Raw genomic sequence first — 14,818 nt, 5'->3', positions numbered from 1 at the left:
TTTGCGAGAGCTATTTGGTTTAGACTTTCCCTTGAAACTATTAACACAAGAGACAACTCAGACTCAATTAGTTTGTGGGCCATGAATTGGTTATTGGACCCAGACTTGGCTCAACTTTCGGATAAAATAGCCACCATTCTATGGTTCATCTGGAAGCACACGGTAGTTTTCGACAAGGAAACTCATAAATCGATAAAATTAATTGAACAAATTAATAGATTTCTTCAGTAGGCTCCTCCTAAAGGCATCCATAGGGGTCTTAATCCTAGATTAGGAAATTCAATGAGAAAAAAATGGTCGGACTTAAACACCGATTGGAAAATCTTTATTGATGCCCCATTTAGGAAAGAAGATTCAACTATGCGTTACGCCTTTATCCTTTACTCAGTGGATCATGAGATTGTTATGCATTTATTGACGGGATCGGAATGGGCCACCTCGGCTTTTCATGCAGAATCAAATGCCTTGCTACATGCGACTACCTGGTTAAAGGAAAATATCTTGTCAAGTGTTTCTATAGTCATTGGTTGCAAGGTCTTGGCCGACATAATTAACAAGGTAAATACATAAATTAATTGGATAGCGGAAAACATCTTCAAAAAGCCAAGATGATTTAAAAAAATCTACCCCAAGTTCAGGGAAGTATAGAAGTACAAGATATACCTCAACAACAAACTACATAGCAAAGGAAGCTAGGATAGAAAAACCTCCAACATATGTCCTTACAGTTGCAGCAAAGAGTTCAAAAATCTAACATTATTACCAATATTTATGGTAAAAATGAAATTGTAAACCTATTTGCTAGTCGATATATATTCATCTTCCCGGCAAAAGAAAAAAAAAACACTTGCCCTAATATATCAATGGACTTTTTAGGTGGTAAACAGGTCGGATGCCCTGGTTTGAACGGTTATTTAGAGAGTTTTGCCGATAGAGTGCTGGACATCTATCATGGGTGACGGACAGGGAAACGGTTTATGACTTTTGCCACGACAACTGATAGATAGTATCATAGTAATGCGCTATAGTATCTTGTATAACCCAAAGCTCATGCATGGATTGTACACTGCATTATATGGTTCCATGAACTGAATGATTATGAGTTTTGATGACCCAACAAAACCAATTAAGTAGAATAGGAAAAGACTCCAAAGTACTAGTTCCAAGAGCATGTGAGTTAGAAGAGAGAAAAGAGGAATGTTGGAGTAAATAATTGCACTGTATCCCATAACGAAGCGCCTAATTTCTTGAACTCAATGCAAAATACTGTGTCTATCCATCATAATATCCAACCAATTTAACCATGCACCACCAACATCTACCTAGCCCACTTGTCTGGATTACACACTCCCAGATGCTTTGGCTAACATTCGTAGCATCCGTATCCTCCATATGTATCCACCACACCACACTTGTAAAACTAAAATAAAATCAGGGAAACTGAGATATCACGTGATGCTTAGGTACAACACATTGGACACATTGTAAAGGTGAATTCATGTGCGGAAGGATCATAAACTTCATGGCACCTTTGTTTGCTCGAAACTTAGAAATTCGTGTTTCCTATCGAGTTAGTTATCCTACATTCCTACCAAACCTCCTACACTGAGTCACACCGCCTTTTTGAAATTTGCTGCTAGTATTTATGAAAAAGATTTGCAGACCCACCACCTACTCTTCGCTTCAGTTTATTTATTTTCTTTCGAATTGCGAATTTCCAATAGCAATCAAAACCATCACATGAATTCACTCTTCCTCTTAGCATGTGCATCTCCCTTACAAAACGCCACATAATTAAGTTGTTCAGTCGCACCGTAATACTGGCTGGTGAGTATTACTAACAATAATTAATGTGCCTCTCTTAAGAGGAAAACCCAGCGCCGCGGTAGGAATGATAACTTTTCCACAAAGCTCCTCCATTCAGTGGGAAGTGACCGCAGGAAAGAAAAAAAAAATGTTTCAGTTTTAAGTACCTATGCAGGCTATGCTAATGGAGCTAGTAATAATTATTTGGAAATCAGATGTATTCTCTGATTTCATTTATAAGGGCAATGTAGACGTGCAAGAAAAATATACTGCACATGATACGCATACGATATCTCACATTAATTGGCATTTATAATCACAGTGAATTCTCTGCTAATTGTCGTATGTTATTTGACAATCCTATACTACTAGTAGAAAAAAATTGATCACCTCGCACTCGCAGTCAAAATAAGTAGTTTGTACAAAAACCTATGAGCCTAAAGGATCTTGTGCATTAATCTATGCACCCAACTAATTAGAGACTGTATATTCTTTTGATTTTGTTCAAAGCTGTAATGAAATTTTGAAGATCAGAGCAATTTTCTAAAGAAAAGAAAAGGATAGTAATTTATTAAGTGTGTTAATTATTCATTTACAGAAACAGTATTTACATAACATAATACATATCACCGCAGTTGAAGAAGTAGTCATCCCCAAATCACAACCAAAAAAACACAGAAGTAGTAGATAAGATAGATAGATAGATTACATTGTGGAAACCGACTTAACATGTACAAAACCCCTAACTTCAGTCATCCAGATGATTTCTAATATTTGGTTATTATATATATAAACTATTAAATATGGACGAATTAAGGTAGTGGTGGTGGTGGTAACTGGTGGTGGTGATGAGGCGGAAGACGAAATCGGACTTGAGACACAGTTGATCCAACAGAAACAGTACCGTGCCAACAAATCCCTCCTCGACACTTATGGGCCCCACTATTCGGATGATTATAATCTTGAGCTGATGATGATGCTGAAGAAGAAGGAGATGAAGCAGCAGCTTTGCGAGAAACATCCCAAGAGAGAGTAGATAAGAGGATAAAGAGAACAGCAGCTGAAGAAACCAAAACCACAAACATTCCTGAGAAACTCCGCCCACTCAATACACCAAAAAGCTTAAGAGAAGCTATTAAACCTAAATACACACTCATTAGATTCCCTACTACTACATCTGATATCATCGTCCTCATCTCTCTTAATTTAATTAATTCTCTTACTGTGAATGAAAGATATCTCTCTATCGATGAGCTATTTATAATAACTATGGAGATATGATATGATGCGAGGAAGGAAGGAAGGAAAGGGAAAGGGAACTAAAATCAGTTTCAGGTATTGGGGAAAAAGAGATAGAGAGAGGTCCCTTGAATTTGAAGCAATCGAACCCAACGAAGAAAAAGATAATTTTAATTAATATTTTATCTCATAAAAGTGTTACTTTATTACTTTATACACTCGCTAATAAAAGCGTGCACCAATTCCCACTCCACGAGCATAGTATAGGAGTAAAGACTATTTGGAGTAATATCAGAGAAGAAGGATCTTTCATATAAAAATGAAGAGAAAGAGGATGTTGTCATGCATATTCATTTGAGAAGATATTTAAGATATTATTGATCTATATTTTCTAATTTGGTTTCATTCTATGACTTTAATTAGAATAAATTTAATAATTGTATCATTAATCTTTATTCCTAATTTGGAATTGACAACTTACTTTGGCATTCTAAGCCGTCTGTTTCTGGAACTTGTTTGTAATTAGGCGCATCAAAGAAGATAGTTTTAAGAAAAGAAGAAGAACAAAAAAAAAGAAGGCATGCCAAGCCCAAATGATAAGAAGGGAGGGGGTGAGGGAAGGTGCAGCTTAGGGCTCTCCTCGTCACCTTTTTTCTTTAAATCTACTCTTAATGATTCAATTTATTAAAAAATATTGTTATGAACGGCCGGGTCAGGTAATATTCTTGCACTCTCACTTGTTAAGATATGATCAAGATATGATATATCTTGGCATTATTGTGTTTGTTATTTGATTGTAACTGCATATATATTCTTTGTGTATATATCCTAGATATTGTTAGGTGTATCTTTTATTTGACTTATCTAGTTGTTAGGTTATCTTTTATTTTCCTTATCTAGTTGTGTAAACATGTATAAATCAGGCTTTTGCCTATCAATGAAGATACAGAGAATTATTCTCACAACTACATTAGAATCTCTATGCTCATGTTTATCATGGCATCAGAGCTAGGAAAGATCTGAGAACCAGTTTCCGCTGCAATACAATCCAGAGAAAATACAACCCAGAGAAAACATAGTAATCATGTCAAGAGAAGATTCTCAACCTATCACTGTCCGTTTTGATGGAACCAATTACAATCACTGGTCATTCCTCATGAGGAGTTTTCTTAAAGGAAAGAGTATGTGGAAGTATGTCGATGGTATAGAAAAGAAACCTACAGCAAACAGTTATGTTGAAAAAGGGAAAGAAAATGAAATACAGAAAAATGATCCAAAAGAAGAATGGGAGATTAACAATCACAGGATTCTCACTTGGATTGGAAACACAGTCATTCCTTCCATAAGCATGCAACTCACAAGTTTTGAGGTAGCCAAAGATGCATGGGATTTTCTTTCGAAAAGGTACAACCAAATCAACTTTGCTCAGAGGTATAAACTCGAACAAGATATTAGATCTATGAAACAATCGCATGATCAGTCTATTTCTGTTTTTCATTCTGAGATGTCTTTAATCTTGAATCAATTAGCACTCATGGAACCAATATGGACCATAGATTTGGAATTGTGGCAGAAGTATAGAGAGGAAACACGTTTAGTTCAGTTTCTAATGGCTTTGCGTGATGATTTTGAGTCTGTTAGGGCATCAGTCCTTCATCGTTCACCTCTTCCCACGGTGGAAGTTGCTTTGTCTGAACTTATTATAGAAGAAACAAGGAAAAGAATCACACCGGAGATATCAGGAGTATTTGATGTGCCCTCACGATCCAGCCCTAACAATTTTCCAAGAAACTCAAATGCTCAAGTACAACGTGATATGTCTCAAGTATAGTGTCATAACTGCAAGACCTCTGGACACTTGGCAAGGAACTGCAATCTCCCATCGACCAATACATCACCTGCTGCCACAATACCTGACACACCCACAACACATTGTGGGTATTGTAAGGAATTTGGTCACTCATATAGATTCTGCACCTCACCAACCTCAAGAAACATGAGAAGGATCAATGCTAATGGAGGAAACAAATTCAATACACCTACCAGATTTACGGCAGCTCCAGTTTCATCTGCAACAGATTCATATGCAACATAGACAACCTCATCTGCATTAGTTGTACCTGGTGGTGTTCAGCACCAAACCTTGCTGATATTCAAGAGATGATTAAACAAGCACTCTCAATTGGTAACAACCCTACAGCTGCATCTGCCTTCTCTATCTCCTCAGGTATTTATTCAACAGAATGGTTTCTCGACTCAGGAGCATCAAACCATATGACTTTTAATCAAAAGTTTTTTGAAAGTCTTCATCCTGTCATCACCCCTAAGATTCATACTGCTGATGGATCAACAGTAACTGCAAGTCATATAGGCTTGGTCAACAATTCAAATAACTTCTATGTACCAGATGTGTTTCTTGTTCCAAATATTACAATGAATCTTATTTCAGTTGGTCAACTGTGTGATCAAGGTTATAACACATATTGTTTTCCTTTTGGTTGTGCTATACAGGGTCTCAAAACCGGGAAGCTAGTTGGGATAGGCCGTAGAGTTGGTCGGTTGTATCTCCTTCAATCTCTTGCTCTCAGCGGAATCTAAAAGTCATGTCGTAGCTGCTACTCCCACTGCACCTGTGTCAATATCTCCCTTCATGTCTTGGCATTCTAGGTTAGGTCATGTTTCCTTTTCTCGTCTTTCATATATGATATACAAGGTTTACTAGGATATACTCGGTTAGATAAAGAACCAAATTGCATCTCTTGTAAACTGGCAAAACAACCAGCTCTTTCTTTTAATCTTAGCAGTTCTGTCTCAACTGAACCTTTTGCTCTTATACATTCTGATGTCTGGGGTAAATCTCCAATTATGTCAAAGGGAGGTGCTTTGTATTATGTCATTTTTATTGATGATTATTCGCGTTATACATGGGTATATCTATTCAGCTCTAGAGCAGATTTTCTTAAGTTCTATGTTGATTTCTCAACCATGATAAAAACTCAGTTTGGTAAAGTGATCAAAGTTTTTCGTGCTGATCAAGGAGGGGAATATATTTCCAATCCATTCAAAGAATTTCTTAAAACCCAAGGCACCATTCTTCAACTGTCATGTACTGAAACTCCAGAACAAAATGGAGTTGCAGAACGTAAACACCGTCATATTATAGAGACGGCTAGAACTCAGTTAATTTCTGGCTCAGTTCCTTCAAATTTCTGGGGAGAATCAGTCCTTACTGCAGTCTACACCATCAATAGAGTCCCAACAACTGTCATAGGAGGAATGTCACCTTATGAGCGTCTCTATGGTAAGAAACCAAACTATTCTGAGCTTCGAGTCTTTGGTTCAACTTGTTTTGTACTCCTTCCATAACGTGAATGTCATAAACTTGGTCAAAAGAATGTCTTGTGTGTCTTCCTTGGTTATGGTATTGAACAAAAAGGGTACCGTTGTTATGATCCAGTTAATAGAAAGCTTCATGTCTCTCGTCATGTCACATTCTGGGAGAAAGTTCCATTCTGGTCACTTCCAAGCAGCAAATCATCATCTTTTGAGTCTTTCACTTATTCTGATCCATTTCCTAGTGAATCCAATCGTAGCACTTTTTTTATATCTACTCCTGAAAGTCCGTCTCCTCTAGTTGTTGATCCACCAAATACGGATGACCAAGACCACTCTACGACTGAACCTAACAGTGCAACTCAGGAACGAGATCCTGATTCTTAAGAAAATTCTTTGCCACCTCTCAATCGAAGACCACCAGCTAAGTATGCAGACTATCAATGTTCCTTATCTTCTATTTTGTCATTTTATGAACCAAAAACATACAGAGAAGCTGCAGCCATTCCAGAATGGCAAGATTCAATGGATGATGAATTGGAAGCACATGCAGAGGCAAGCACATGGGAAATGGTGGACCTTCCTCCTGGAAAATCAGTTGTTGGAAGCAGATGGGTCTATAAAGTTAAGACCAAGTCAGATGGTGAGTTTGAACGATGTAAATCACGAGTTGTTGCAAAAGGTTATACACAAGAGTATGGTGTTGACTATGAAGAAACATTTGCACCAGTGGCCAGAATGGTTACAGTTCGTACATTACTTGTTGTTGCAGCAGCACGACAATGGGGGCTTCATCAAATGGACGTGAAAAACGCGTTTCTTCATGGTGAGTTACAAGAAGAGGTTTACATGCAACCTCCTCCAGGTTTGCCTCATGAACCTAATCAAGTATGTAAGCTTCGACGGGCATTATATGGACTCAAACAAGCACCTCGTGCTTGGTTTGAGAAGTTTAGCAATGCAACTCCAGTATGGCTTTACACAAAGCTTCTGTGATTCATCTATGTTTGTCAGATCGTCAGAAAAAGGAATTGTCATTCTTCTCTTGTATGGTGACGACATGGTTATTACTGGCAGTGATCTACAAGGTATTACTGAACTCAAATCATATCTCAGTGATTGCTTTAAGATGAAAGATCTTGGATCTTTAAGTTACTTTCTTGGCATTGAAGTTGGCATGTCACCCACTGGTTATTTCATATCACAAGTCAAATATGCATCTGAGATTCTACAACGTGCAGGGCTATCTGACAATAAGGTAACTGACACACCTCTTGAATTGAATGTAAAATATTGTCCTACAGATGGGACTCTATTGTCTAATCCAACACTGCATCGTCAACTAGTAGGGAGTCTAAATTACTTGACCATTACGAGACCAGACATAAGTCATGCAGTTCACATAGTCAGTCAGTTTATGTCTGCTCCAAGGTCTACTCATTATGCAGCTATTCTCAGAATTCTAAGATATATCAAGGGGTCTCTTCATCAAGGTCTGTGTTTCTCATCAAAGTCTGATCTCACTCTTCAAGCTTACTCAGATTCCGATTGGGCTGGGGATATTACGGATAGAAAATCTATTACAGGTTATTGTGTGTTCTTGGGAGACTCGTTGATTTCATGGAGAAGTAAGAAACAAAGTGTGGTTTCTCGTTCAAGTGCTGAAGCAGAGTATAGAGCACTTGCTCACACCACATCTGAACTCATTTGGTTACGGTGGCTACTTCGTGATATGGGAGTTCTAATTTCTGCTCATACACCATTGTATTGTGATAACAAGGCTACTATTCAAATTACACACAATGATGTCTTTCATGAGCGTACAAAACATATAGAGATAGATTGTCATTTTACTCGTCATCATTTCAAGAAAGGTACAATCACTCTTCCGCATGTTAAATCAGAATTTCAAGTGGCTGATCTTTTCACCAAGACTCACTCTGCAGCTCGTCTTCGATTCTTAATTTCCAGACTCAAGATGTGTACTCCACCACCTTGAGTCTGAGGGGGGTGTTAAGATATGGTCAAGATATGATATGTCTTGGGGGGGTGTTAAGATATGGTCAAGATATGATATATCTTTACATTATTGTGTTTGTTATTTGGTTGTAACTGCATATATATTCTTTCTATATATATCCTAGATATTGTTAGATGTATCTTATATTTGCCTTATCTAGTTGTATAAACATGTATAAATCAGGCTTTTGCCTATCAATGAAGATACAGAGAATTATTCTCACAACTACATTAGACTCTCTATGCTCATGTTTATCATCACTCACCAACCAACTACTGAGTACCAACTGCGGAAACTGACCACGGATTGTTGCTTCAAGATTTGCTTTCCTTTCCAGTGACAAAATAGAAAACAAGGGGAAAACGTTGAATAAACCGGTTCTAAGCTCAGCGTAGCCTTAGGGCCAAAACTTCAGTGGGTTTTCTGTTGTGCAGTCTATTTTTGATAGAAGGAAAAAAAAAAGCACCACACCAAGAATAATAAAAACCAAAAGACACATAAAAGCTGGGAGGATAAAGTATTCATTACACACTGCCGTTTTGAAGCTTAAAGGGCATCCATGGAACCGTCTCTCAAGAATTACAAAAGTAGAACAAGTAATGCAGGATATGAACACAGTCCCAACTCCTCATTACCAACGAGATAATATTAGTCCCAGACTGACCTTTGAGAACTCTGCTTCCTTTGTCCCATCATCACTTGTCATTTGGTGGTTTATCACCATATTCCTTATTAAGCTTCTGAGACAAGAACAAAACACATTATACAACTTGTAAGATTCAAAATTACTTGTTACAAGGTATAATAACAAGAGAGGTGATCAATCAAATATTAATTTTTCCCACAATTCTGAAAGTGTAAAATAATCTGTCATGTCCTGGTGCCATATGTACTTTGCAATCATACAAAGATGAAAAAGAGAGTATTGTTAATGTTTTAACAATTAGGAAGATGAACGAGATTTTGCCAACTTACTTCTTGATGACTTCGTAAAGATGCAATCAAATCTTGTATTGTGTCATCATTGGTGTCAACTCCTGGAAGCTGCAAGAGAAATGATGTATCAACATATGCACAAAAGGCATACTCCAAACAAAAAGTATATTGCACTACTCAAACAGAAAAAAACTATATATACCGTAGAAAGGATTGATGAGACATATGCCTGATTCCCCAGCACCTGGTTTATTTCACTCTGGTCTGTAGGTGCTTCTGCATTGCCCTGCGTGGACCTCTGGAGTGCTGCATGCAGAAAGCAGAAGATATCGTCAAGTTTTCACAATTCTTAAGGCAAGGAGGAGAAAGAAGTATTTTTAAGTATTTTACAATTATACCCCTACGAATAATGATTAGTAAAATTTAGAAATGATTTCTCTCAAACTATTTCACGGAAATTCGTAAATTTTATACCATTGAAAAACATTTTAAAACACCTACATAGCGAATATAAACATGGCTATGAAATTATTATACATATATTTTATGCTACCAATAATCAATTAAAAGGGTAGTTTTAGAAATATCCCCTTGTTTAATGATATAGGTCACCTATTAGTGGGACAAAATTTAAAAATGAATAGGTCATCTATTAGTGGGACAGAGAGAGTATTAGACAGGTCCAAGCCTTCTAGGTTTAATGTTGTATCAGTGTGAACTATTAAGATAAGTTGATCATGGCCATCATAAAAAATCATGTCCAATAGATCAGGTGGTACATACTATTGCAGATTTCATGTTCTAAACTATGCAAGTGACACCCACTAATAAAGCTATAAAAAAAAGTTGGTGGTCATAGCAATTGGGCCAATTAAATCACCACTATAGAAGAATCTGTAAGGTAATGGTTCATAACTCCGGGTAACTTTTTCAAATAAGACTCATCACAGTACAGACTTAACTGCTCCAATCATTGGTATGCAAGTAACTTACCAAGTGCCAGCTCTTGATCTTCTTTAGTTGCCTCAGACATATCGGTGTCTTCCAACGATATTCCACCAGATGGAATAGACTGATGGTCGTTCAGCGACATTGCGAGTGCTTGCTCTAGCAATGCAGTGTCATCATCCTGTTCAGACGAAAAAGAAAAAAAAATTAGATAAATATCAATAAGATTAAAAAATTAGATAAACAAAAATTAAGCAGAAGATCTGTAGGCAACAGTTGTGCAAATTTCTAAAGATCAAGAATAACCTAGAGGAACCTGTGTGTTCTACATCAAGAATTTTGTGACAAGACAAAAAAGATCGTCTAAAACAATATGAAAAATGCAGACATACAACAGTGTATCCTAGAGAGTGCATGGAGAAATTGCAGTTAAATCAGTGCTGGACATAACAAGACGCACTGCAAGAACGACTTTACAAAACTAATAAACTGGTACAGAACCATATGGAGATAGAAAACGTTAAAAGGGTGCAGAGCCAAAATTACCACGACATTTTTACACAAAGGAATTTGTGGTGTTTCCTACGATTCTGAAGAAGCTAAACTCTAAGCTACTCCAAAAAATATAACAAGATACGGTAGTTCTAACTATAATGACGGAGATGTAGACCTCAAGGATGTAATACCCTCATGTGATTCACATTCACAGTAAGAAAATCAGAAGATACAAATACTAAAAGCATGAGACCTACCATCAAATCGCTTGTATTAGCTCCATGAGACATAATGCCAGTGTTTTCAGTCATAGTTGTATCATGTGAACTTGATGCCTGTGCACCTCCTTTTTCTTCTGCAGCCCTTGCAGCAGCCTCCTGTCTTGCCCTCTCTTCCTCCATTGAAGCTCTAAGAGCAAGAGCAAGCTCAGGATCCAAGTTGGGATCCACACCAAATTCATAGCCAGCAGCACCACCTGCTGCTGCTGCTGCGGCAGATGCTGCAAAAGCACTCCCTCCTTCTCCATCCCCAGTAAATATGGGTGTGCTGCAATGAGTAATAAGGAATTGTGTCACTCAAATATACAAGTAGTATAGAGTTCTGTAACAAAATATGCACAATTCACCAATACATACGTTAAAACTACATCACATAGAGCACTGGACTCAGGGGGGACGTGAACAATGTGACTATCGCCATTGTTTACAGCAGCGTGAAGCGCCTCCAGCTTCTCAGCCTTTTCATCAGCTTCTTCCCCAAAATCAACGATGTCAAGAGCTACACTATTCTTTTTAAGTTTCTTTCCAATTGACTCCAGGACTTTCTTGTCATATTTCACCGGACTGGTAGAGAGAAAAATGAGCACATTTAATTTCACAACAAAATTTTACAAAATCAGATGAACTTTGTGGTTAAATGTCTATTTACCCTCCTGGAAATATTATAATCCTTTGTTGCTGGTTTTTGTTTTGACGATGTTTAAGAGCCAATTGAGCCACTTGGATCCCAGCAGCCAGATTCATCTCACCGCCCATTTCTAAGCCTATAAACAAAAGAGATGAGCTGATTGCCGAAGAGCAGAATCAAAAAAAAAAAGGCACTTGAGCCGTCAAATCAAATACTTCTTGACGAAGGAACCACGGTAGCAAGACTAGAATCTATAATAATATAATAGGAGGTTTTTGCTTGTTTGACGGTGACAGTGAATGAATAGGGTAACTTTCCATCTACCTATCCTACAGGTAATGGAGATGAAAGCATCGGAACAAGAATACATAGGGCAATAATTAACAGAACAGTACAAGCATAAAATTGGTTAAGCAACTTATGCTGGAATGAGGCACTCACCCTCACCACTACATGGAAACTATTTAAGAAACCTGTGAAGTTAAAGGAAATCAAAAATGATACAGATTACAGACAGACGCGAAGAAAAGAAAAGTCAAACACCAGGACGTCTTATACTTATCCAAACATGGTGATATGCATATATCAAAACCTGCATTAAAATACAATTGTTTACTAATACAGGTAAGTAATTTTATGAATTTACCATGCATACACGCCAGAACCTTTCCAAGATCAGTTGTAGGAGTGACCAAAACACGAACCCCTTTACCAGCCATCGCCAGAACCCCCACTGTGTTTTCGGGATTAGACTGTAAAGTAAAAAAATAATTAACATTCTCAATCCTAGAAATCCAAAAATAACACAAAACCCTAAATTAAACTAAAGTGAAACCGTAAAATTGCATCAAAACCAAAAATTGTGATTAAACCCTAGTTATTAGTTGTTGTTTTTTAATGTTGTGATAAACCCTAGTTCTTTCACCAAAATTAGAAGAAGGCGAACGAGGGGTAACCTGAGTTTTAGCACCGCAGAGAAGACTAACAGCTTCAGCTTGAGCTTGGAATCGAGTGGGTGAGTAATCACCGTTTCTCATCCATTCTGAATTATCTATACATATCATCGTCGCCTGCCAAATCATACACCATAATCATCATCAGAATTCGAAGGGTAAGAAAAAGAAGACGAGATTTACAGAAACAAATTAAAGTAATGAAAGTGAACCTCGAGAACCATTGTTACCCCAACTTCAAATATTCCGAAATCTGAAAGAAACTGAAAAGAGGGTCAAAATTCGTATATTTATTATTACTTGTGCCTAAAGGCTGAACTACCTATTTAAATGCTCGTACAAAATCTTTTCTTTACCGAAAACACACCTAACGGTGTGTACATTACTGGCCCGCACGGAAGCCCACACGGCCCAAATCATATAATTTGGGTATTCCTCTAGGATTATCGGGGCTTGTTGAGCCTAGTTAATGATTCGGCAAGCTACAAATTGCTTAGATCTGATTGAATGGAATTTCTTAGCACGGTAGATTCATTTCCTAATCTTGACCTACCGATGCACTTCTATCAAATTCGTTGATCTCTTCATCTACATTATTTGTATCTCTATGAGAGTAGACATAAGACCAAGAACTCAGTTGTTTAAGAATAACTAAAGAATTCGTAATATAATTTAAATTTGTCCATTTGACTGTTTATTCGCGGTGTTGATGACATTTTTACAATCTCCTTTAAAGATTACTCTTGATAATCTTTTCTCTCTAGCCCATGTGACGACCTATAAAAAATGTTGCAGCCTCGACTTGTTCTGGATTCACTGTTATTCTTATAGACCCTTGAGCTCCAATACACGTACCTGTATTGGCTTTAACAATTAGTCTAATTTCACAAAGTGTTGACTTATCAATAAAGGAGGCATCAAAGTTTATTTTCACAAGAGATTGTACAGTGAGTTTCCATGAATGATTAGCATTTGTCTGCAATGTTGAATATCTGTCATTACTTGCAAACTGCATGGTATGGCGACAATCATCATTGACATGACTTGAAATTTGTCTAGCCACGACATTTTCACTAACCTGTAAGTTTTCTTTTAAAAAAAAATCTTGCACCTAGTTTTCCAGACATGTCAAGAGACAAAGCTTATACTTTGAGCAGTTAAAAAAAACTAAGTAGCCGGTTATAAAAATCAAATCAACATTTAGTGAGAGGGAAATTCACCTGCCATATCTTTTTAGATACCACATAATCCACAATTATGTGTTGCAAAGTTCAGAGTGGTTACCACACAAAAAAACACATATTATTATGGTGTTTAGTGAACCTAGATAATCTTTCCATAGTGGACAAACATCTATGGATACATTTCCATAAGAAATGTTTAATTCTAGGAGGAAGATTACATATCCGAAAGTATTTCCAATTAACATTGGGAATTTTTTTGGAAGGATGAGTTACTGATTGTTCATCAAAAATAGCTTTCTAAGTAGTCTTAATACTGAACTTCCCACTTCTACTAGGTTTTCATCTTATTTTGTCTTCACAAATGAAGTAATCCTAACACTAGCGATTTCACTGACAGACTTTGCGTCGAAAAGACATTCCATAGTTGGATTTTCAGTTTTCCAAGTTTTGTTGACAGGTTTAAAAAAGTGTCCATTGTTTCGTAGTTTGAAGAGTATTATTGAGATTATGGAGGATTATCTCTATTTGGAATGCAGATGTCTTTCCCAATAAATCTAGACTTATCGTTACCAACGTACCAAACAATGTGTTTTCTAATAATGTCAAACCCTTGGAAAATTACATTCCAAAGCGATGATTCATGCTTGCTTACAATATATCATGAACATAGTTAGCATTTATAAAAACATTTAGATTGATAATTTGAACCCGAAAATCAAAAGATTGGTTTATCGTTCTCCAGGATAGCTTGGCATGGAGAGCCTGATTGAAATTTTCGGATCTTATGATATTCATCCCACCTAAGTCATTCCCACCTAAATCTTTTGGAAGATTTATATCACTTCATCCCTTAAGATAGATACCCATACTTTTCTTTGTTCTCCACCAAAAATATCTTTGATGGCATACATCTTATCACTCATCTTTTTTGGAAAGGGAAAGATTGACATATGATGAGTAGCTAGAGCCCCTAAGACACTTTGATTCATAATAGTCCT

At 37.0% G+C, this 14,818-nt stretch overlaps 2 protein-coding genes across 4 annotated transcripts; both read right to left on the bottom strand.

Annotated features, from left to right (window-relative positions):
- Positions 1-2,345: 2,345 nt before the first annotated feature.
- On the bottom strand, positions 2,346-3,353 carry LOC113361582. The gene has a single exon (XM_026604783.1). It carries the CDS (start codon positions 3,000-3,002, stop codon positions 2,619-2,621), a length of 384 nt encoding a protein of 127 aa, XP_026460568.1. The 5' UTR covers positions 3,003-3,353; the 3' UTR covers positions 2,346-2,618.
- Positions 3,354-8,875: 5,522 nt separating this feature from the next.
- Positions 8,876-12,948, bottom strand: LOC113357173 (26S proteasome non-ATPase regulatory subunit 4 homolog). 3 transcript variants are annotated; one of them, XM_026600472.1, is made up of 10 exons: positions 12,849-12,948; positions 12,640-12,753; positions 12,330-12,435; positions 11,705-11,819; positions 11,413-11,619; positions 11,035-11,323; positions 10,328-10,463; positions 9,537-9,640; positions 9,374-9,442; positions 8,876-9,138 (listed from the first exon to the last, which is right to left on the bottom strand). In XM_026600472.1, exons 1-10 carry the CDS (start codon positions 12,858-12,860, stop codon positions 9,094-9,096), a joined length of 1,197 nt encoding a protein of 398 aa, XP_026456257.1. In that variant the 5' UTR covers positions 12,861-12,948; the 3' UTR covers positions 8,876-9,093. The 3 variants fall into 3 exon arrangements, with proteins under 3 accessions (XP_026456257.1, XP_026456259.1, XP_026456258.1); XM_026600474.1 differs by having other exon boundaries at positions 8,876-9,135; XM_026600473.1 differs by lacking the exon at positions 12,849-12,948 and having other exon boundaries at positions 12,640-12,765.
- Positions 12,949-14,818: the final 1,870 nt, after the last annotated feature.

This window comes from Papaver somniferum, chromosome 3, assembly GCF_003573695.1.
Source record: "Papaver somniferum cultivar HN1 chromosome 3, ASM357369v1, whole genome shotgun sequence".
Lineage (NCBI taxonomy): Eukaryota > Viridiplantae > Streptophyta > Magnoliopsida > Ranunculales > Papaveraceae > Papaver > Papaver somniferum.
The sequence above is the reverse complement of the archived record's forward strand: the minus strand, read 5'-3'. Positions and strand labels throughout refer to the sequence as shown.